The 23,503-nt window shown below is 36.3% G+C and overlaps 1 protein-coding gene and 1 non-coding gene across 8 annotated transcripts in view; both read right to left on the reverse strand.

Annotated features, from left to right (window-relative positions):
• RABGAP1 (RAB GTPase activating protein 1) overlaps positions 1 to 23,503 on the reverse strand; it is a 164,097-nt gene that overhangs the window by 124,106 nt on the left and 16,488 nt on the right. For 5 of the 7 annotated variants that reach the window (XR_003901839.1, XM_029920012.1, XM_029920015.1 and 2 more), the window contains one exon: positions 373 to 607. Coding sequence is in view for 6 of the 7 variants with exons in the window: in XM_029920012.1 (XP_029775872.1) it covers positions 373 to 607 (235 nt within the window). In the remaining variant the exon portion in view is untranslated. Of the gene's footprint in view, positions 1 to 372; positions 608 to 12,425; positions 13,166 to 17,611; positions 17,780 to 23,503 lie in introns of those variants that run through there. The other 2 variants (XM_029920014.1, XM_029920013.1) reach the window with 2 other exon arrangements.
• Positions 18,061 to 18,168, reverse strand: LOC115277123. Its single transcript, XR_003902231.1, has one exon. It is a non-coding gene; the product is annotated as a U6 spliceosomal RNA (small nuclear RNA).

The following is a 23,503-nucleotide window of genomic DNA, read 5'->3' on the forward strand; positions in this document are numbered from 1 at the left end:
TTTTTCAACCTGGCAACTACTCCCAGAGAGCTTTACAGGCCTGGGACACAGTATCTCCTCCCCAGGCATTATTCCTCCACATCGCCAACACTGTACTCAAATTCCTTCTTTCTGGGAAAAATCTTGAAACAGTTTGAAATAAGACTACCTCAATGTCCTTTACCTACTGTTATCTCTTACTTTGATATAAATGATATACATTTAATTTAAATCAGAATGGTGCATATACCCCCTCACACTCCCTTAAATCTGAAGATTCTAGAAAACACAGATAATGGTTTTTGCTTGGTCTGAATCAACCTAGTGTAGGGTGGACACTCACATATTAAAAACAATAACCTTCAGTTAAGCAAGCAATGCAGCAATCCTAACCTCCTTGTCCAGGTCTCACTGGCAAGCTCATCTCTGGTTTTTGGAGCCCTACTAATGGCACAGGGTTAATGGTGGATGAAGCTGAAAGCTGGTTAGAAAGAGGTCCATCTCCTTCGCCATCCAGTTGTGACCTTTCCACAAGTTCCTTGTCCCCTGGCTGGTCGTCCATTGGAGGATCCATCAGCACATCTGCTAGCTCTTTTTGCAGCTGCTGCTCACTTCCATTCCCTATAATCTAAGGGTCACAAATACATGCAATCAGCAAAGTGAGAAAGAGAGGCCAGTACTAATTCAAATGGGTCCGCATTCTAGAGAAAATCATCAGCATTTCTTTTGATACAAAGATATCTTCTGAGTGTGTTTTAAAAACAGAATAAATCAAGATCTGCAATAAGAGCTGCAGCTGCTCCCTTAATTCATAGCTTTTCATGGAAAAAGTGTATAGTGAATTTGAGAGTAATGCCCAGAACTGTATGTGAAAGTCTGCCAATGTTATTAGAAATGGGTAAGGGGCATTAAGGAAGACACTTGTTGGGATGAGCACTGGGTGTTATATGTAGGGGATGAATCACTGGATTCTGTTTCCAAAACCATTATTGCACTAGATGCTAACAAACTTGGATGTAAATTAAACAATTTTTTAAATTAAATTATGGTGATAAAACAAAAGTTTTCTACAGTGTCCTCAACTAACAACGAAAATATTCATAATTTTATTTGTCTGCAGAGAAATACTGCTGTTACGAGGAGTATTGTTAGAAGCTTCTCTTATCCTTAAGAAAATAGGGAAAATGGGTTCACTTGCAAAGTTATCATAGAAGCAGTCTTAGGAGGTAATAAATTTTCACATGTATTTTACCACTCCTACTATAAATAAGTTTCTCTAAAGGAAGACTTCTCTGATATTAACAATTTCTTAAAGTTCTGAGACACCTGAATAAAGCTTATATACATAAAATGGCCCAAAGCAACAAAAGCACTCCATTCCAGTAATGTCATGTATTTGTCTAGAGTCATGATGGTTTATTATTAGCTGCTCAATGAGGAAGTGCAAAATCAAGTGGAGACTGCCAAATGCTAAGGAAAACCACAAGTGACAAAACTCAGCATTGTCACTAAATATTTATTCAAGAATTACTAAAAAAATTTTAACAAAAGAATTTAGGAAAAGTTATAATCAAAAAATGGGGCTGATTTAAGAGACTTTCTGAGGACTAAACCTGACAAAAAAGTTAACACGGATGGGGCTAGGAGATTGTTAAAGAGAATAAGACATTTTTTTATAACCCTATAAGCTTAAGTTCTTTTGGCTATAAATAATTGAGAAACAAACAGTCTGAAATCTTTTTTGCTAACATTTTCCCAAGGAAATCTAACATGTCAGCTAACTCTTGCCTTGGAAATAAGGGCCAGACAAGTGTCCAGCATCTTGGCTTTGGTTACAATGTTTATTTCCGTGAGCTTCATTTTATGTTTACAGTCACTGCTAATGAAACACAAAGTGGGTCAAGTAATTTTAATTCTCTGTTATGCCTGACGTTACACGTCCACAAGTGCGATCAAACTTTTTCAGAAGTTCTACTTTCAGAAGTTTCTAAACCATTTGAAAAACAAACGACAGCTTAGTTCCAATTAGCCTCTTACTCTTTCAGAACTGGAGGAGAATTACTATATCACCTGCAGTAAATAAAAGACAGTCCATTTGACAGCCTGTTTTCCAAGGGGAAAGAGAAAGAACATATATAAGGAGGAGAGTTACAGCTTCCTAAACACAGATGGAGCTGTTTGGACTCCATGTTTAGGTAATTAGTAATTATAACTAGGGAAGCAATCACTAAAAGAGCAAACTAAATCAGAGAAGACATTATATTTTACACGTTAGAAAGTACTGTTTTGTTCTTTGGTATACAGGGTAATTAAACTCAAGTTTTCTGCTGGATAGGCTGCCTACATTTTTATATTATTTGCCAAAAACAAAAATATACCTAACTCTGAAAGAAAACATGTTTATATGTTTGTATTTTGTGTTTATACATGTTTATCTTGCATTCTTCTCTCATTTATAAAGTCTATAAACATAAGAACTGTGTTCCATTTCCTTAACTCTTCCTTAGTGACTAGGAAAAAGAAATGTTCACATGCAAACATGAGATTTTTAAAGGCTGCTTAAAAATACCAATGCAGCATATGCTTTGGATGATTAGGTCCAATACAGTACTCAGCAATTATGTTAGATCATTTGTGAGCCTTCAATCTAATTTCAAAACTACTGTGACATTACAATATACACACCGAAACCAATTAAGCTTTTTGTTTTTTTATTAAAAGAAATTTTTTTATTAAGTAATCTCTATGCCCCACGTAAAGCTTGATGTCACGACCCTGATCAATCAAGAGTAGCATGCGCCACTGACTAGAGCCAGCCAAGTCAGTTTTGTTTTCTTTTGAAAGACAGTCTTCTCTGGGCTTCTCTGGGAAATAACTCAACAATGCCTTCCAAGGTTCTCAAACTCTGGCATGCATCAGAATCACAGGGAAAACTTTTATGACACAAAGTGTTGGGCACAAACTGAATTCCAATTCAGTAAGTCTGGTGGACCTGATAATGTGCATTTTTAAAAAATTTCCAGGAGATGGTGATACTGCTAGTCTGGGGATCGCACTCTTAAGAATCAACCTTAGGTTAATGGTTCTTAACCAAGACTATATAGTATAATTAGTAGTATTACCAAGAAGCACATTAAAATTCAAATACTTGCTTCTCCCTCCCTCCCCTCCCCTCCCACCCTTACAAGTGAATCAGTCTCAGGGGTAGAGCCTGGGCATATGCATTTTGAAGAACCTCCATAGATTATTTACAGAACAAGTGGCATGCCAGATTAGGTCAGCAGACGGTAGTTTGTTGACCTCTGGTATTGATAAATAGCTTAAACAACCAACAACCGCTTATTGCTAGACTTCTTGTTATTAACACAAAATAAACCCATAATTAGCAGAGTTTTCTGTTCCTTGCTACCAACAGCATTCTTAATAGTAACACTGTCATCTCTAAAACAGTGTAGCTTCAGGTAAAATAATCAATATACTGCAATATTAGTAAAGGATAAACATATAGATCAGTGCAACAAAACAGAATCCAAAAATAAGACAGACTAACTTATATATGACCAGTTAGTTTCAACAAAGTTGGCAGCATAATTCAATGGAGAAAGGTAATAAGTGGTGTTAGATTAACCTAACATCCACACCTCTGTAAAGATATGAATCTTAGCCAATACTTCACATCACATAAAAAAATTAACGCAAAATGGATCACAGATCTAAATGCAAATCTTACGACTAATCTACAGAAGAAAAGCAAAGGAGAAAAATCTACGAAAATCCTGAGACAAATATTTCTTACAACACAAAAAGTAGCATAAAATAAAAATCTGATAAAATGCACTTTATCAAAATTAGAAACTTCTACTCAAACGAAGGGAATGAGAAAACACAAGCCAGACTTAGAGAATGCATTTGCAAATCATGTATCTGATGAAGGATTTATACCCAAAATCTACATACTAAGAATATCTCATAACTCCTTAAGGAAACAAGGAACCCAATTTAAAAAAATGGGCATTTTCACCACAAAAAAGTAAAAAGGTGGCAAACAATTCCTTAGCCAGTAGAGAAATTGAAATCACAATACGATGTCTCCACACACCTGTAAGATTGGCTAAAATTAAGAACAAGACAATGCTGACGATACCAAGAATTCGCAAAGAAGCGTAACAACTGAAAAACTCTCATATGCTGCCAGTGGGAATGCTAAATGGTACAGTTACTTTAGCTGTTTTTTGTAAATTTTATAGTTAAATACACACCTACTATATGGCTCAGTCCTAGGTACTCACCGAAGAAAAATTAACACCCATGTCCCATTTGTGAATGTCTATAGTGGTATTATTCATAATCACCAAAAACTGAATATAAATGTTTCTCAGCTGCTTAGTGGATAAACTGCCATACAGCTATACGATGGAATACTACTCAGAAGTAAAAAGGAATGGATTATTAATACACACAATAACATGGATTATTCCAAGCAGAGCAGCCAGACACAGAAGGCTCCATCACACTGTAAGTTTCCATTTATATGGAATTCTGGAAAAAGGAAAACTATAGGGACAGGAACAGGAAATCAGATCATTAGTTGTCAGGGGCTGGGAAGGAGATAAGAGGATCCACTAAAAAAACAAAACAAAACAAAACAAAAAAAGGTACAAAGGAACTCTTTGGAATGGTAAAAGTATTCTGTATCTTAACTGTGGTGGCTGTTATAGAAGAGTTTGCATTCACTAACGCTTATAGAACTGGGGCACCTGGGTAGCTCAGCTGGTTAAGCATCAGGCTTTGGCTCAGGTCATGATCTCACAGTTCATGGGTTCGAGCCCCTCATCAGGCTGTGTTGACAGCTCAGAGCCTGGAGCCTCCTTCATATTCGATGCGTCCTCTCTCTCTGCTCCTTCTCTGCCCATGCTCTCTGTGTCTCTCAAAACAAAAAAAACCCTCCACACCTAAAGGGGCTCCATGTTACTGTGTGTAAACTTTACCTCAATAAACTTAAAACAGAAAGAGGATATTGATGGTGGGGAAGGCTATACATTTGTGGAAGCAGGAGTTATATAAATGATCTCTGTACTTCCTCTAGATTTTGCTATGAACCTAAAACTATGCTGAAAAAAATTAGGTGCTTTTTAAATTTAAAAAAAAAATGTGATTTCTACAAAAGAGAACAGAACTGTTAATTTTTTTCTATTGCATCTCAAAAGATATTCATCCAGGGTTCTGTTTTGGGCAATAACCTCATTTCACAGGCTCTCCTGTTGCTACCTCATCTACTGCCAGTGATATACAAACAATCCCTAATATAATCTACAGCCCTTTCCTCAGCTCCCTACTGCAGAGATTTCTTCAGCTAGATATTCCAGACTCAGTGTGTCACACTTAACTCACTGTCTGATCCTCTGTTTGTATCCTTTTTATTTTTAAAGTAAGCTCTAAACCATGATGGGGCTTAAATCCATGACCCCACCATCAAGAGTTGCATGCTCTACAGACCGAGATAGCCAGGAGCCTCCCTCGCCTTCTTTCCCCCAAATCAGTGGGCCAATGAAAGGGACCGTCACCTGTCCCTCCTCTCATTCCCACACTACTTGCAAAGCCTGCTGACCCCTGCTCAGTCACATTGTTTCCATTCTCTCTCTGTGTAGGCAATACCACAGGACAGCTCCCTTCATTTTACATAAGCCTACTGGAAATGTAAGAGTTTCCCTGCCTTCTTTCTCTCTCCTCTCTGATCTGTCACATGGCCATTCAAGTTACAATTGCAAATCTTAGTTCTGATCAACCATGTCCTTATTTTTAAACCCTTCCTTGTTTCCTCAATCCCTGTAAATAAAGCCCAAATTTATAACTATATTCTATGAAATTTTCACAACTCTGCCCAATTTATGTTTCCATCTCTTACCAGACACATCAAATTATTTAACTTCCCCAGGACATACCATAAACTTTCAAGCACCCAGACTTTCTATAGATGGTTCCCTTTCCTAGAAAGTCCTCTTCTCCTCCTTTCTGTTAAGACGAAGCTTAAATTCTGTTACCTCCTCTGGGAAATCTTAATCCTCCTTTCTGTTAAGACGAAGCTTAAATTCTGTTACCTCCTCTGGGAAATCTTAACCCCACTAAATGGGGTTTAATTAGTCCCTCCTTAGGGAGTGCTACAATCATATGAGCATACATGTTTTAGAGAACCAGACTGGCATTATTAGGTACAGAGATTGCTTCTTAAGTTATCTTTATTCCAAAAGATTTGATAGATTTACTGCACAGTGTACCTGCAATACAATTTATGGAAATAAGTTTTATAAATGCAAAGAATAGAAGCCAACAGAGTATAATTTTGCCAATTTTGGTACTGGATATTCTAGACACTTTGGTTTTGTTATAAAAAATGAAATCTGAATGCTTTATTTTAGCTTTGTTTACTTAAATACAAACAAAAATAAAACAGCATCATTTCCTATTATTCTGAGAATCATTAAAGGTTTAACATTTACTAAGAATACTGGGCAAGATCAATTAGCATGCTACAAAACAATTTTATTTTGAAGTCCAACAAAGACTTCTAACTTAATTTAGCAGGAATTTAAAAATTAAAAAAAAAAAAAAAGCAAAGCACGTATGTATGGAGAAACCAATGGTCATATTCAGATTTATGTTAATCTCTGTGTAAACTAGATTAAGAGGAGGAGGGGAGAGTACTTTAAGAAACAGTCCTGAATTGAGGGGAAAAAAACAATATAAAGTACCCAATTTAGCAGCTATTGTAAACACAGGCATAAATGTTTGTAAGGACAGAGATTGCATGGCAAGTAATCCATTCCTAATTCTGCTTATAAAGCAGGGTGGTAGTAAAAACAGTGGGGACCAGAGCTGGCTTGTAGCACAACTCCAGGGGCACCTTTCACATACAGAGCCTGCGAACAGCAACCTGTACTTACATCCTGGGCTCCACAGTAGGACAGAGCTGAGTGTGGGACGTGGCTCTGACAGTAACTCTGTTGGCTGTGGGCAAATTAACCTCTGGGAGTCACAACTGCCTCATCTCTAAAATGGAAGTGTTAGTATCTATCTCATTGGACTGTCATGTCATGAGGGTTCAATGATACAGCAATAATAGGATTACTGGGCATTTATTATTTATAATTAAGGCATATATGATTTTTACAGGGATTAGCTCATTTCTACATCACAGTACCTGCCAACTGGCAAGCATCCAATTAGTATCTCCCTACCCAACTTTCAGCTTTTATTTTTAAAGATTTCATTTTATTTTTTAAAAGTTTATTTAGAGATAGAGTATGAGCAGGTAGGGGAAGAGAGAGAGAGTCCCAAGAAGGTTCTGTGTTGTCAGCATAGAGCCTAACGTGTGGCTCAATCCCAGGAACCATGAGATCATGACCTGAGCCAAAACTCAAGAGTTGGACACTTGATCAACTGAGCTACCCAGGTGCCCCTTAAAGATTTTAAGTAATAAATTCCACTAAATGAGCCAGCAGGCAACCCCCACTTTCAGCTACTTTTTTTAATGTCTTTATATTATTTTGAGAGACAGAGACAAAGAGCGAGCAGGGGAGGGTCAGAGAGAGAGGGAGACACAGAATCTGAAGCAGGCTCCAGGCTCTGAGCTGTCAGCACAGAGCCCAATGCGGGGCTCGAACCCATGGACTGTGAGATCATGACCTGGGCCGAAGTCGGACGCTTAACTAAGCCACCCAGGCACCCTAGCTATTACTAAATAAATTCTGACCCACCTTCTGGAAAGACCCATTTATGTGAAAAGACCCATTACTGAAATAACATCTGTCCTTTCTAAATGTATCAAATAAAAGTAATAACTTATATGGTAGAATTGGCTAGAGGTCTATTTCCTTAAGAGCAAAATTGCATTTATAGAAGCAAAGGACAAAATGTTTCAAAGGCAAAAGCCAAAGTCATTTCCTGGTGTTAATTTTCTACTTCTAACTTTATAGCCCGTTTCCTTTCTCTGAAACAATACCAACTAGGCCCCACTTAATTTGACAGTTATCCAAAGCTACTTTAGGCAGTTTGGGATCTTGTTCCAGTAGAGATTTGGTATTCAAGAAAGCATGCTTAGGAAATGACAGCGTGTACTTGAGATATCCACAGATGTCAAGAAAATTAAAGACGCATTCCTGATGATCTACAGTTCTCACTACTTGTGTAAGACTGTAATGAAAATATAAATGAAAATGGTTCAGACTGAGAAATTTTACACAGTTTCAGTGTAAAAGCTAAGGCATGTTGAAACAAGTACATAAATCTCAGTTTTACCAGAAAGCAAGGCACAAAAGAATCAGAAGTCTCATTTGGATACTGAAAAGTATTGTTACTAACTTCAAATCCACTCACATACTCGTTCTCTGATCTTTGATAAATCACTGAATCTCCTTATGCCTCATGTATAAACTGCAGCTGTCCTGACTATCCATCCAGAGAAACAACATAAAATTACTATTAGGAATTATTAACTTAAAAAGGGAAAGACCCAAAATATTTATAATTGTTTTGCTAAATAATGGGATTATGACTGGGTTTTACTTATTCTCTGTCTGAATTTTGTATATATCAAGCAGACATTATTTTTATAATTAGAGAAAACAAATAACAAAAAGGGCATTTGGGAGGGGAAAAAAAAAAAGGGAAGCACATTCAATTCTATTGTATGCAGAGATCGTAATCCTAGGCCCTTCCCAAGCCTCTTGATCTTTCTATAGTTCACACTCCTTCTTGAATAATTCTTAATCATTCTTTAAGGTTTTGCTAAATTGTTACCTAATCTACAATACCTTTCTTTGCTTTTATAGGCAATAATTATGTTCTCAAACAAATCTGTTCTTATCTATATTCTGGCACTCAATGAATTTTATAATGACATAGTTACTTATGTGTCTCCATGCCATCATCCTGATCCCAATTAAACTATGTGTTCATGGTTCAGTTACTTTGTTTGAATAAAAGATCTATATCAGAGGACAAGATCATCTGATACTAAAACAAGTAGTAGCAGAAATGGAGTCAGAAAATTAATTTAGGCAATGCTAAGTGAGGAGGGACTTCTTTATCAGCTATTTAAATACAGCTTAGTAACTTCTTTCCAACTAAAATAATATCTGGTGGATTTTTCAAGAAGAAAAAGATTAACAATTTCTCTAACTGAACTTTTCACCAAAGAAGTACTAGCTCATCAATGTATCCCCAACCAAGGGTAGAAGATTCCTACACCAGAGGAGTCAGGTAAAGAAAATACATGCTTTGAATTTATGAAAGTTTTCTGATTTTGATGTGAGTTGTCAAAACATTTTATGAAGATAAATGTGTTTTTTATAATTACATCATCACATAAAGCTCTTCTTTAAAGGGCTTAACTAAAGCATTATCTTCTCTAAGAAGCTTTCCCAGGCTCTTTCCCCAAGCTGAGACAAGTTTCCATTCTCTGTTGTGTAGCACCCTTTGTTAATTTCTACCATAGCATTAATCTACTATATTAAAAAATAGTCATAATATCTCGACAGCTCCTCCATCAAGAGATACAGTCTATTTCCCTAAACACATGAATATGGATTGGCCCTGTGACTTGCTGTGATCAATACAATATGGCAGAAGTGACACCACTGTAATTTCTAAGCCTTAGCCTTAAAAGATACCTTACAGCTTCCAAATCTGGCCCAGGACCACCATGCTGCTGTGATGAAGTCTGAGATGAGAGTCCACAGGAAAAGACTCAGCCATCCCAGTCAAGCCCAGTCACCAGCCAATGTATCACTGAACGAAGTTTTATGAACCAAAACAAGACCAGCAAAACAACCCACTCAATACATAAAACCATTAGAAATTATTAATAAACTGTTTTAAGCCACTCAGTTCTGAGATTTGAGGTAGTTTGTTACAAACACTATTACAATCCACTGCAGCAAGATTCCGAACTGTCATCTACCCTAGGCTAGAAAAATCTGCTTATATACATAAGCAGGAACCATGTCCAATTGATCTCTATATTCATTCAGACTTCTAAGAGCTTCTCTTTGTCTGTGATGTTCTGCAGTTTCACTGTCATCCTTGTTTTATTTATTTATTTACTTTTAAATTTTGAGAGAGAGAGACTGGGAGAGGGGCAAAGAGAGGAGAGACAGAATCCCAAGCAGGCTCTATGCTATCAGTGCAAAGCCCATTGCGGGGCTCAAACCCATAAAACGTGAGATCATGACCTGAGCTGAGATCAAGAGTTGGGAGAGACGCTTAACTAAGTCAGTCAGGTGCCCCCACTGTCATCCTGATTGGGACTCACTGTTTCTTGAAGCTGATTTATGTCTTTTAACACTTGTGGAAAATATTAAGCTATTATCTCAAGTTATTTCCTTCTCTCCCATTCTATTCTTTTTTTTTTTGGTAATTTTCCCAGGTTCATTTTGCAGGTATTTGATTTTCTCGTCAACCATGTCCAATCTACTATGTAACACATCTGTTGTACCTTTTACTGGCTCTAAGTTTCAGTAAGTTTATGTGGTCTTTTAAATTCTTTAATAATTTTGTTCTATTCTAATATTTTCAAATTTTTCTTAAATTTTCAATCATGTAAGTCATATCTATCTTTAAGTTATAGCTAACAATTCAAATGCCCAAGTTTTGGTGAGATTTGATCCTGCTGGGGTTTGCCTACTCTTGCTCTCTGTAAATTTTGGATTGTTTGATATTCTGCATCAGGGTTATCAGTTGAAATACCATGCAGCCTGGGTGGCAAGTACATTCCTCCAGGATAGTTCTGCAATTGATTCTGTCAGGTGCCCTAAGGGTATTACCAACCCAGGAACATGCAGGTAGTGTAAATTCAAACCCCAAATACCTGAAGGCAGGCCCACTGGAACTTGTTATCAGCAAGACTCCCCTCCAAACCTATGTCCAACCTAAGATAAATAAGCATCCTTATTTTCTTCCTATGACTGTAAGCAACTTATTTTTTTCCAAGTCTATCCTTTCAATTAGGATGTATCATCCCTTGAAGGTGTTATATATAAGGAAATCTCAGTTCCAACACCCTCTCTGTAAAACCCACAGCTTTATCTCTTCCTCAGTTTAGTCAAAACCCAAGCCCACTGATCATAAAACAGCACACTCCCCCAGTACAGCCCCTGGGTCAGCATATATGTATAGTTCTGGCTTTCAGTGTCGCTCTTTGCTTTTGTTCTTTTGGGATTTCTTTACTTTCTTATGAATATAGCTATGAAAGGGATTTGTTATATTTCCTCCAGCTCTCCTAAATATTTCATATTAGGGTATTTTAAGGTTTTCTAGGTCATTATAGTTCCAAAAATGGGGAGTTCTCAACTTCAGTGCCTAAAAACAGCATGTGGTAGATTACTAGATATCAACTGAGCATTTTAACAAAACACTCGATTAGGACTTTTGTGCGGGATGAATGACAGACTTTTAAATGTATTTTTCTAGAATGTTATATGTAAGTGATGAATCACTAAATTCTACTCCTGAAAACAAAATTATACTAAATGTTAACTAATTAGAATTTAAATACAAATTTGGGGAAAAACGTATTTTCTAAATCCAAAACAATTTTAAAATCTAAAAGTGGCTGAGAGAACAGTTTTAAAAAGAGTCGTCAGCATCACTTGAGGAACACATTTGTAGTAATCCTATTATACTTGACTTTGATGACAAATATCAAAGATTTAACAATAATTCTATTACTTCTCCACTTACCATTTCTACATACAATAAAATAATATACTATACAGATGTACTGAAAATACATAAATACACACAGGAAATATTTTAAATTTGTAGAACATATTGCTCAATTTCCAGATCTAAAAAACAGAACATTTCTTTTCAGTAAACAAGATATGAGAAAGCATAAAAAAAGCTCTCTGGAGGAGCCCTGAGGGTCTTTCCCATTTACCATAAATGATTCATCAAATTAGAAACAGGAAGAGTAAGTCAAACAGTACTCCAAGAAAAATTTTAAATAGCAGAAATCCAAAAAGGCTGATCTATTTGCATGTATACTCATATAAACTATCTTCCTTCACATCACAGAAATTGTTCCTAGGTTAACCCCTCCACTTACACACAGGAAACCTCTCTTCCCGGTCTAACCAAAGACTTTGCTCTTCTCTGGTACTAGTAATGTCTCCTTCTTTACTGAATAACTCTTATCAGTTCATGCATATCATTAAATCCCTCACTGGAATCCCTGTAACTCTTCAGTTACCACTCCATTTTTCTGTCTTCTTATTTTTAGCAAATAGCTGTTCTACACTATTACCACTTCCTCCTCAGCTACCACTTACTACCCAATCCACACTAAAGCTAATGATCTCATCCCTCTTGAAAACAAAACAAGCAAAAAAACACCTTTCTTAAGGATCACCCAGGCCTCTAAAGCATCCTATCAGCAGAATCTAACATACCTGGTTATTCCCACTCTCTTGAAACACTTTCTTCATCTCTCTTCGAAGGCATTCCAAATCTCCTAGTTTTCTTTATATCTCACTGGTTATATCTTCAGTCTTCTCTGCTGGTTTCTCTTCATCTCCATCTCTCAGTGTTGACGTACTCCGAGAATCAGCTCTTCACTCAACTCTTCAGTTTCTAATGCTCACTCTGTGGGTGATCTCATCTAGTCCCACAGCTTTAAATACCATCTATATATGTTGATGCTGGTCACAGTCACTCTGGAGAATCAATCTCATCAATGTCCTAAAATTGTGATTCCTTTAACCCAATCCTGGTCCTCTTTCCATTTTAATAAATGGCACTACCATATACCTTACAGCTCAGACCAAAATCTAGGAATCATAATTTATTTCCCTCTTTGCCTCAAATCCCTTATCTAATTTGCCAACATTATCATTTCTACCTTGAAATGTATCTTGAATGAGATCATGACCTGAACCAAAATACAGAGTCATAGGCTTAATCAAGTGAGCCACCCAGGTGCCCCAATTAAAACAGCCTTCTATCTACTCTTCTTACTACCACTCTTGCCTCCTTAGAGCCAATTTCCCAAAGAGTAGGCCAGATAATATTCGTATACAACTCACCCACTTAAACTGTACATCCTATGTTTTTCAGTATATTCACAGATAGATGTAACTAACACCAAAGTCAATTTAAAATACTTTTAGGGGTTCCTCAGTGGCTCAGTCAGTTAAGCATCTGAATTCGGCTCAGGTCACAATCTCACAGTTTGTGGGTTCAAGCCTTGCATCCAGCTCTGTGTTGACATCTCGGAGCCTGGAGCCTGCTTCCGATTCTATGTCTCCCTCTCTCTCTGCCCCTCTCACCTGCTTGTGCTCTGTCTCTCAAAAATAAATAAATATCTAAAAAATTTTTAAATAATGAAATAAAATAAAATATTTTTATCACAGGTGCTTGGGTGGCTCAGTTGGAAAGTGTCCAACTTCAGCTCAAATCTTGATCTCATGGTTCATGGGTTCAAGCCCTGCATCAGGCTCTGTGCTGACAGCTCAGAGCCTGGAGCCTGCTTTGTATTGTGTGTCTCCTGCTCTCTCTGCCCCTCCCCCACTCTCACTCTGTCTCTCTCAAAATTAGTAAAACATTAAATTTTTTAAAAATATTTTCATCACCTCAAAGAAACACACACACACAAAACAAAAAAACCCAAACATCACTACAGGTATCAACTCCCCTTTCCCTTAATAACTCCAGCCATAAATTAGCAACAACTAATTGATCCTTTGCCTCTGAAGATTTAACTCTTCTAGATATTTCATATTGATGGAGCCATATAATTTGTGGACTTTTGTGACGTGACTGTCATTTAACATGTCTTCAAGGTTCATCTATATTGTAGCATGTATCAGTACTTAATTCCTTTTAATGACAAAATAATATTCCATTGTTTACCGCATTCTATTTATCCATTTAGTAGTTGATAAGTATTTAGATTGTTTAGCTTTTTATATATCTTAAATATATCCTGTCAGTTGTCTTTTTTCTTTTGTTGCTTTTGGTGTAAGATCTAAGAATCCACTGTCAAATCTGAAGTCATGTAAATTTTACCCCATGTTTCTTCCAAGAATTTTACACTTCTAGCTCTTACACTGAAGTCTGTAATCCATTTAACCTAACTTGTGTATACGGTGTGAGGTAAGGTTGCAACTTCGTTCTTTTTAATGTGGCTATCTAGGTCCCACCATAATCTGTTGGGAAAAAAAATCCATTCTCAATTGAAGGATATTAGTAACCTTGTCTAAATCAGCTGATCACAGAAATATGGCTCTATTTCTCAACTCTCAAATGTATTCCACTGATCTGAGGCTTATGTCAATACTACACTGTCTTGACTACCACTGCTTTATAGTAAATTTTGAAATTTCAAGTCTGAATCTTCCAACTTTGTTCATCATTTTCAAGATTATTTTGGCCTATTCAGGGTCCCTTGCAATCCAAAATGAATTTTACATTGGCATGTAAACCTCTAAAAGATGTTACCCAGGGTTCTATTAAGACTGCACTGAATGTGTAGATCAATTTAAGGAGTAATGCCATCTTCACAGTAAATCTTCTGATGCATGAACACTGGATGGATTTCCACTTATTTAGATTTTTCTTTTCTTTGATCAATGTTTTGCAGATTTCAAATATCTGCCATAATATCTGCACTTTTGTTTAACTTCATACTATCTCATTCTTTTTCAGGTTATTATAAATTGTTTTCTCGTTGTTACTTTAAGATTGTTCATTGCAAATGTATAAAAATAAAACTGACTTTCTGTATGCTGCAATATTGCTAAATTTATTAGTTTTAATAATTTTTTTTAGATTTCTCCATATACAAGATCATGTCAACTGCAAACAGATAGTTTTTACTTCCTTCTTTCCAATCTGGACACCATTTATATTTTTGCATGCCTGAATGCCCTAGTTGTACCCTCCAGTACATGTTGACCAGTAAGTGCAGACATCCAAGTCTTGAGGCTGAATTTAAGGGGAAAGAATCTACTCTTTAACCACCAAGAAGGATTTTAGTTATGAGTTTTTCAGAGATGCTGTTAATCAGGTTTAAGAAGTTCCATTTTTAGTTGATATGTTTTCTCCATTTCTTTACTTTCATAAAAAGTGTTGCATTTCAGCAAACACTGTTCCTATGTCTACTAAAAATGATCACGTTGGGGCACTCGGGTGGCTCAGTTGGTTAAGCACCTGACTTCAGCTCAGGTCATGATCTTGTGGTCTGTGAGTTCGAGCCCTGTGCTGGGCTCTGTGCTGACAGCTCAGAGCCTGGAGCCTGCTTCAGATTCTGTGTCTCCCTCTCTCTCCACCCCTCCTTCACTCACACTCTGTTTTTCTCTCTCAAAATACTAGACATTAAAAAAAATTTTTAATTAAAAGTAAAATAAAATATAAACAAAAATGATCATGGGGTTTTGTTTTTAGTTCCATTGATATATTACATTAAAAGATTTTCAGTTGTTAATCCAAACTTACATTCTTGGGATAAATCCCACTTGATCACAGTATGTAATCCTTTTGATTTACAGCTGAAATTAATAAGTATGCTTATAATTTGTTGAGGACTTTTGTGTCCCAATTTATAAGAGATATTGATATATAATTTTCTTGTGATGTCTAATTTTGGCATTGGCACAATATCATCCTCATAGATTTAGTTAGGAAATATTCTCTTTTTTTCTGGTTTTGGGGGGAGTTTGTGAGGAACTGGTATTCTTACTTAAGTATCTGGTAGAATTCAGGGAATACAGCTATCTGGGCCTGAGCTTGCTTTATGGGTACATTTTTTATTTCTAATTCAACCTCTTGTTATAGGTCTATTCAACTGTTTTATTGGTGTTTTTCTAAAAATTTATTCATTTCAGTAAGTTCTTATTTTTTGGCATATTACTGTTCCTTCCTAATAGTCCCTTGTAATCCTTTTTGTTTAACATATGTTTGGTAGGAATGTCTTCTCTTTTGGTTCTAATTCTATTAACTTTTTTTTCTTGGTCAATCTAAGGTTTTATCAATTTTATTGATCTTTTCAAAGAACCAGGTTCTTGTTTTACTGATTTTTCTCTATTATTTTCTATTCTTAGTTTCATTAATTTCTGCTCTTATCCTTATTTACTTACTTTAGCTTGTTTCACATTTAGTTTACCCTTCTTTTTCCAATGTCTTAATGGAAAAGATTAGGTTACTGATTTTAATTTTTCCTTCTCCCGTAATATAGGAATTTACAGGTACAAATTTTCCTATACATACTTAAGCTGTATCCCATAATGTCTGCATGACAGTTCTTTTCCCATCTTTTATTTTAAACGTTTCTATCTTTATATTTAAAGAGTGTCTCCTGCTAAGAATATACAGCTGGATCATGATTTTTTATCCACTATTGATGATTTCTTAAATTATATTGCTTAATCCATTCATTTTGTTATTACTGATACAGTTCAATACAGGTATGCCACTTTGTTTAATTTCTATGCATGTTTCATGTATTTTCCATTCCTTTATTCATCTCTTACTGTTTTTTTAATATTTTCTAATATAGCATTGATATTCTTTAATGATATAGATATACATACATCTACATACACACACCCCATCTCACTGGTTGTTCTACAACTTACCATGTATTATCTTTACTAGAACCAGTTTGATTTATACTAACTTAATTCTAGTAAGATACAAAAAATTACTCAAATTTAGCCGTATTCCCCACCATGGCATTATTATACATATTGTATCTATAAATGTTACAAAGCCAAGAGATTTTTATAATTGTTCCTTGTAGCATTCTTTTGAAGAAGGTTAACAGGAGAATAAATATATATTTATAGCTTGTTATAATTTATCAACTCTAGTTTTCCTTATTTGTTTTTGTGGCTTTGAATTACCATATTAAGTCCTACTAAACTGTAATACAGCTCTGCTCCTACTTCATTTTTCCTTGATTGGCAAATACATCCTATTTCTATATGTTATAGGTACAACATGTACATATTACAAATATATGAGGAGAAAAACATACTTAACTGTCTCTCTAATTACACAATTATCTTTAATGGTACTATGGATTAAAGTTATTGTTTGAGGTCACTTGCTTTTGGCCTGGAGAACTTCTTTTAGTATTTTTTATAAGGTGGTTCTGATAGCAGTAAATTCTCTTGTTTTTGTTTATTTCAGAATGTCTTTATTTCACCTTCAATTTTGACTAACAGCTTTGCTAGGATTCTTGGCTGACAGTTTTTTCTCTGCGTACTTTGAATAGGTTATCCCCCTGGTTTCAAGCCTCCACTATTTCTGCTAAGAAGTCAGTTATAAATCTTACTGAGGTCGCCTTGTAGGAAATCAATCATTTTTCTTTAAAAAAAAATTTTTTTTTGTTTGTTTATTTTTGAGAGAGAGAGAGACACAGAGTGTGAGCAGGGGAGGGTCAGAGAGAGAGAGAGACACAGAATCTGACGACAGGCTCCAGGCTCTGAGCTGTCAGCACAGAGCCCAACGCAGGGCTCGAACCCACAAACTCTGAGATCATGACTCGAGCTAAAGTTGGCCGCTTAACCGACTGAGCCACCCAGGCACCCCAATCATTTTTTTTTTTTTTTTTTTGGTTACTTTCAAGATTTCTTACCTTGGTTTTCAACATTTTACTAAGATAAGCTTTTCTCTGGATCTTTCTGAATTTATCTTAGAGTGCGGTAAGTTTCCTAGATGTGTAGATTATTATTTTTCAATAAATAAATGTAGGACTTTTCAGACATTATTTCTTCAAATACTTTTCCTTCATTTCTTTCTTCTTCTGAAACACATGAAGTATGCTGTTACACTTAATAACATCTCATCTTTCTCTAAGACTTTGTTCATTTTTTCATTATTTTTTCTTTCTGTTCTTTGGATGTTTCTACTAATCTTAATGTTTATTAGTTCCTTCTTTAAGCAATGCCTGGCTGGCTCAGTTAGGAGAGCATGTGACTCTTGATCTCAGGGTTGTGAGTTCAAGCCCCATGCTGGGTGGAGCCTAATTAAAAAAATTTTTAAATACATAAAAATAATAATGTTTAATTCCTTCTTTTAAAAAAAACAAATATGGTATACTTGATGTACATTATGTGTCATCCTTGTGCAGGGGCCATGCTAGTTTTCTCTGTATCATTCCAATTTTAATATATGTGCTCCCAAAGTGAGCACACGTACATTTAAATGCACATATTTTAAATGTGCACTTTGGTGAATTTGGGTGTACGTACACACTACAAGTCAGTGGACATACCCATAATGGCCAAATCTCCTTGTGCCTTTTTCGACTCCTATGCTTTTTCCCTGTCTGATCATCACAGCCCTAGGCAACCACTGAATGGCTTCCTGTGACTATAGATTAGGTTTGCATCTTCTAGAATTATACAAAAATAGCATTGTCCTTGGTTCAGAGGGCAGGCCTGTCTTCTTCCACTCAGTTTAGTCTTCTGATATTTCTTGATGACCATGGCAAAAATAGTTCATTTTTTTTAAAGACTTTAAATACTTCTCGTAATTTATTTTCTATGAAAAAATCTGTGAGAAGGTCTTTATTTTCATTTCATTTTTATCAAGACTTAATTGAAATTACACATTGTGTAAGTTTACAGTATACAACATGATTTGATTAAGTGTATATGATGTGAAATAATTAGCACAATAAGGTTAGTTAAAACATCCACCAACTCCCATGATTACCATTTCTCTGTGTGGTGAGTACATTTAAGATTTATTCTCTTAGGTACTTTCAATTAATTATAGAATACGCACTATTAACCACAGTCTCAATGCTGTACATTAGATATTATCCAATACCGGATAACTACATAACTGAAAATTCGTACTTTGACTACCCTCTTATTTCTCCCACCATCACCTCCTTCCCCTAACAACTGCCACTTTACTTTGAGTTTGGCTTAGATTCCACATATGCATTGTGGAATATGAAGTATGTTATGTTTCCATTTTGCTTGTTTCAAGATGTTTTCTTATTTCCCTTTTGATTTCTTCTTTGATCCAGTGGTTGTTCAGGAATATGTTAATATCCAAATATGCTGATTTTCAAATTTTCCTCTTGTTATTAATTTCTAACTTTATACCACTATGGCTAGAAAAGATATCTGGCATAATTTCAGTCTTCAATTTGTTAAGATCTGTTTTGTAACCTATGATCCATCCTGTGTATGCCTGGAAAGAACATATATTCTGTTGTTGGGCAGAATATTCTATACATGCCTGTTAAGCCCATTTGGTGTAAGGTATAGTTCAAGTCCAAAGTTTCCTTATTAATTTTATGTCTATATGATCTATCCATTGTTTAAAACAGGGTACTGAAGTTCCCTATTATTATTGTATTGTCTATTTCTTCCTTCAGATCTGTTTCTTGGGCTTAATGTATTTAGGTGCTCTGATGCTCAATACATATATATTTACACTTGTTATATGAACTGACCGATTTTTCATTACATTATACTCTTTGTCTCATTTTACAGTTATTGGTTTAAAGTCTATTCTGTCCATTATAAATTTAGCTACCCCTGCTCTCTTTTGGTTTCCATTTGCATGGAATAGTTTTTCCATCCTTCACATGGAGTCTATGTATGTCCTTAGGCTGAAATGAGTCTCTAACAGGCAGAATATTGGGGGGGGCGTCTTATTTTTTATCCATTCAATGCTACATCATTTGGATAATTTAGTTCATTTGCACTTAAAATAATTATTGATAGGTAAGAACTTCTAATGTTATGTTATTGTTTTCTGGTTATTTTGTAGTTCCCTTGTTCCTTGCTGTCTTCCTTCAATGAACTGTTATTTTTCAAGGTGGTACACCTTGATTCTCTTTTCATCTTTATGTATCTATCACAGATTTTTGCTTTGTGGTTACCATGATGCTTACATAAAATACCTTACTAATATAAGTCTATCTGACATTTGTAACAACTTTAATCATATACAAACACACCACTCTCAACATTTGAGTTTTGATGTATAAATTTAACTTTTTATATTGCATATTCATTATATTATTCATTTCATATATTATTCATTTCACTAGCTAAAGTTATTTTTTATACGCTTGTCTTATTTTTAAGTTTATTTATTTTGAGAGAGAAAGACAGAAAGAAGGGAGAGGGAGAGAGAGAGGGTGAGAAAGAGAATTCCAAGCAAGCTCTGTACTGTCAGTGTGGAGCCTGACATGTGGCTCATAGACCTGAGCTGAAATCAAGAGTCAGACGCTTAACCAACAGAGCCACCAAGTAGCCCCAAAATCTGTCTTTTATTTTAGACAATTTTATTATAATGTGTCTTAGAAAGAATCATTTTGAGTTGAAACCTTGGAAAAACCTGTAAGTTTCATGAATTTAGATGTCCAAATCTCTCTCCAAATTTGGGAAATTCTCATTCATTATGTCCCAATAAGCTTTCTGCCAATTTCCTCTTCTCCTTCGGGAATACTAATAATGCATAGATTGTTTATTTTAATAGTACACCATAGTTCATATAGGCTTTCCTCACTCTTTTTCATTTTTCCTTTGTTTTCAGACTAGATAATATCAAATAATCTTCTACCTCATAGTAATTTATTCTGCTTGATTCAGTCTGCTTTTGATGATTTCCATTGCATTTGCATTCCCTAAGGTGGTGATGACCACTCAAGCATGTGGTTTCTTCCCATCCCACAGAATCCAGTTTCTATGCATGCTCACTCGCCATCTGCAAAGGCTCACTCTGACCATTCTTGGCCGCAGGGGCATGCACAAGAAGGCAGTCACAGGGAGAGGGAGTGTCTGAGAGAGTGCAGCTCTCTGCAGAGAGCTTGGAAGTACCCACAGGCCAGTAGGGGAGACAACCCCAGTGGCCCATGAGTAGGCTTCCTCACGGAGCTCCCAAAGCAGTTAATAAAATGTGTCTCTTTGAGATGTTCCATTCCCAGCCTTAGATGCTGTTCTCCGAGCATGACTATCCACACCCAAGTCATGGAGTTCACAATTCGATATTCCAGATGGAGTGAGAAAGAAGTAAGCTTTTGGGGGAGTATCCCATACAGCTGGGGAATCCAGGTATGCAAACACCTGCTCTCACTTTCCCACATGGAGGAAATCATGGGCTGGGTAAGTCTTTACTGGCACTGAGCTGTGTGGTCTTACGGGAAGGGTGACACAGGTAAAGTCAAACTGCTCCTTTTATGGTCTTCGATGGATTTGAAATCCATTGTTGAAAATGCCTACATTTTGATGCCATCATCTCTCAATCTTTTTTGCCAGTTGAAACTAACGAGCGGGGGCGGGAGGGGGGATGCCTGAGTGGCTCAGGTGGTTAAGTGTCCAAATTTGGCTCAGATCATGATCTCGCAGTTTGTGAGTTTGAGCTCCACGTTGGGCTCTGTGCTGACAGCTGAGAGCCTGGAGCCTGCTTCAGATTCTGTGTCTCCGCTTCTGTCTACCCCTCCCATGCTCATGCTCTGTCTCTGTCTCTCAATAATAAATAAAAATGTTTAAAAAAAATTTTTTTTTGAAGAAATTTACTACTGAGTTCCTCTAGTGAATTTTCTGTTTCAGTTATTGTGCTTTTCCAATTCAGAATTTCCATTTGATTCTTTTTTGCAACTTCTATCTCCACGCTGATATTCTCTATTTGACATTATCATCATATTTTCCTCTATTTCTTTAAACATGATTTCTCAGTTCATTGAACTTAACGGCTACTTTGAAGAGTTTGCATATTAAATCCAACATGTCACTCTCACAATATCTACTGCCTGTTGTTGTTTTTTTAAATGATGTATTGGTTATTTTTTCTTGTTTCTTTGCATATTTCACATTTTGTTTCGGAAACTTGACATTTTAGATAACATATTGTACCAAGTCACAGTACTGGTCTCCCCAGTCTGTACCAAGTCACAGTACCGGTTTCCCTACTCTGGGATTTGTTATTTTTTATGCTTGCTTGTTTAGTATATAGATGGCTTACTTTAGTAAATTCTATTGCCCTAATTCCCATACTGTTTAGCCTCTGACATTGCTCCTCTGGGATGATTTGGCTTTGCCTACAGACATCCTAAGATGAGAGCAACTTTGTTAGAGTGCTTGGTGTCTTTCTCTGACCATACCTAAATGTTAAACTCCACCAATATGGCCAACTGCTCTAAAGTTTTCAACAGTGCCCTTGAGTAGAAACTACTGCACAGAATAAACTAATTAAACTGACAGTTTGAAGGGAGAGTTTTGAGGTCAATGTTTGAGATTTGTTCTGACTCTAAGAGTCAGTCTCCTCTTGGTAAGCCTACACTTAAATCCCTATGTCCAATCAACCTATCAATCTCTTCTCACTCACCTTTCCCCACAATCTCTATGGTTTATGAGAGTACCCTTAGGCTTGAACTTCTCTGCGCTCTGCTATAAATAAAGTCAGTTTCTCTGGGAAGAGATTAGGAGATGTTTTATGATGCCAGAGAAAATCTGTTAGCCAGAGCTGTAAAGTTGGGAGGATGGACAACAGCATGCTTTGAGTGACACCTCATCTTTAGAAACTGAGTACTTGGTGGGTGTAGGATGTGATGTACTAGTCACAGGTCTTTTGCTTGCCTGTGGTGGTGTGGAACCACTACCTTAGAGGCCAAGGCTAGGGCATTTGGAATCTCAGTATTCTCAGCAGCGCTGTGCCCAAAGTAGAGCTTCTATCCCAAGAACAGGGCTGGGCAAAAAAAGGGAACTCCCACCATGGAGTCACACTTGGCTAGCAAAATGTAGCTGGAGGCAGGATGAGAAATGCAATTATCCTGTTCTTCCCAGAAGACAGCCCTCCAACTAGGAGCTGGGGGGTCTGGGAAATCCTGTCTTCTTGATCTTGCTCAACTGGGATAGGTGAGAAAAGCAATGGGCTTGGTTCAAATACCACACAATCTTTAGCGAATTTTAGTAAATTTCCTTGAATAAATGTTTCTTCAGTTGCTATATTACTTTTAGAACATTTTCAAAGACTTTAAATGGCTATTTTAAAAATAATTTAAAATAATAATTTAAAAATAATTTAAAATGCAAATCAGATCACGTCCCCATTGAAAACTCTCCGAAACTCTCCCTTCATGTTTATAGCAAAGTTCAAATTTCTAAGCTCTACAAAGTTCTACATGTTCCAGCTTTGGCCAATCAATGGAGAGCAGTCTTTACCACTTTTTACTTTATTCACTCTGCTCTAATCTCTCTGTCCTAATAAGGGTAATCCTCATCAGGGTCTCTATAGCTTCTATTCCTTTAAAAAGCTCGTTTCCCAGCTTTCTCCAAGGTCTTCTTTCTCATTTCATTCAGGCCTCTGGCTCAAATGTCACTTCAAGACATTCTCTTAAAAATAGTAATGACTCTTCACTCTTTATCCATGTATCCCGCTCTGATTCTCTTCACAGCACTTAAATTTACTTAACATATTCATTGTCTTATCTGCTTAAAGTCAGTTTTCTCCATTAGAATAATAGCTCTGTGAAGGCAAGGGGCACTGTGGCCTTACTCAC

Source organism: Suricata suricatta, chromosome 13 (genome assembly GCF_006229205.1).
Source record: "Suricata suricatta isolate VVHF042 chromosome 13, meerkat_22Aug2017_6uvM2_HiC, whole genome shotgun sequence".
Lineage (NCBI taxonomy): Eukaryota > Metazoa > Chordata > Mammalia > Carnivora > Herpestidae > Suricata > Suricata suricatta.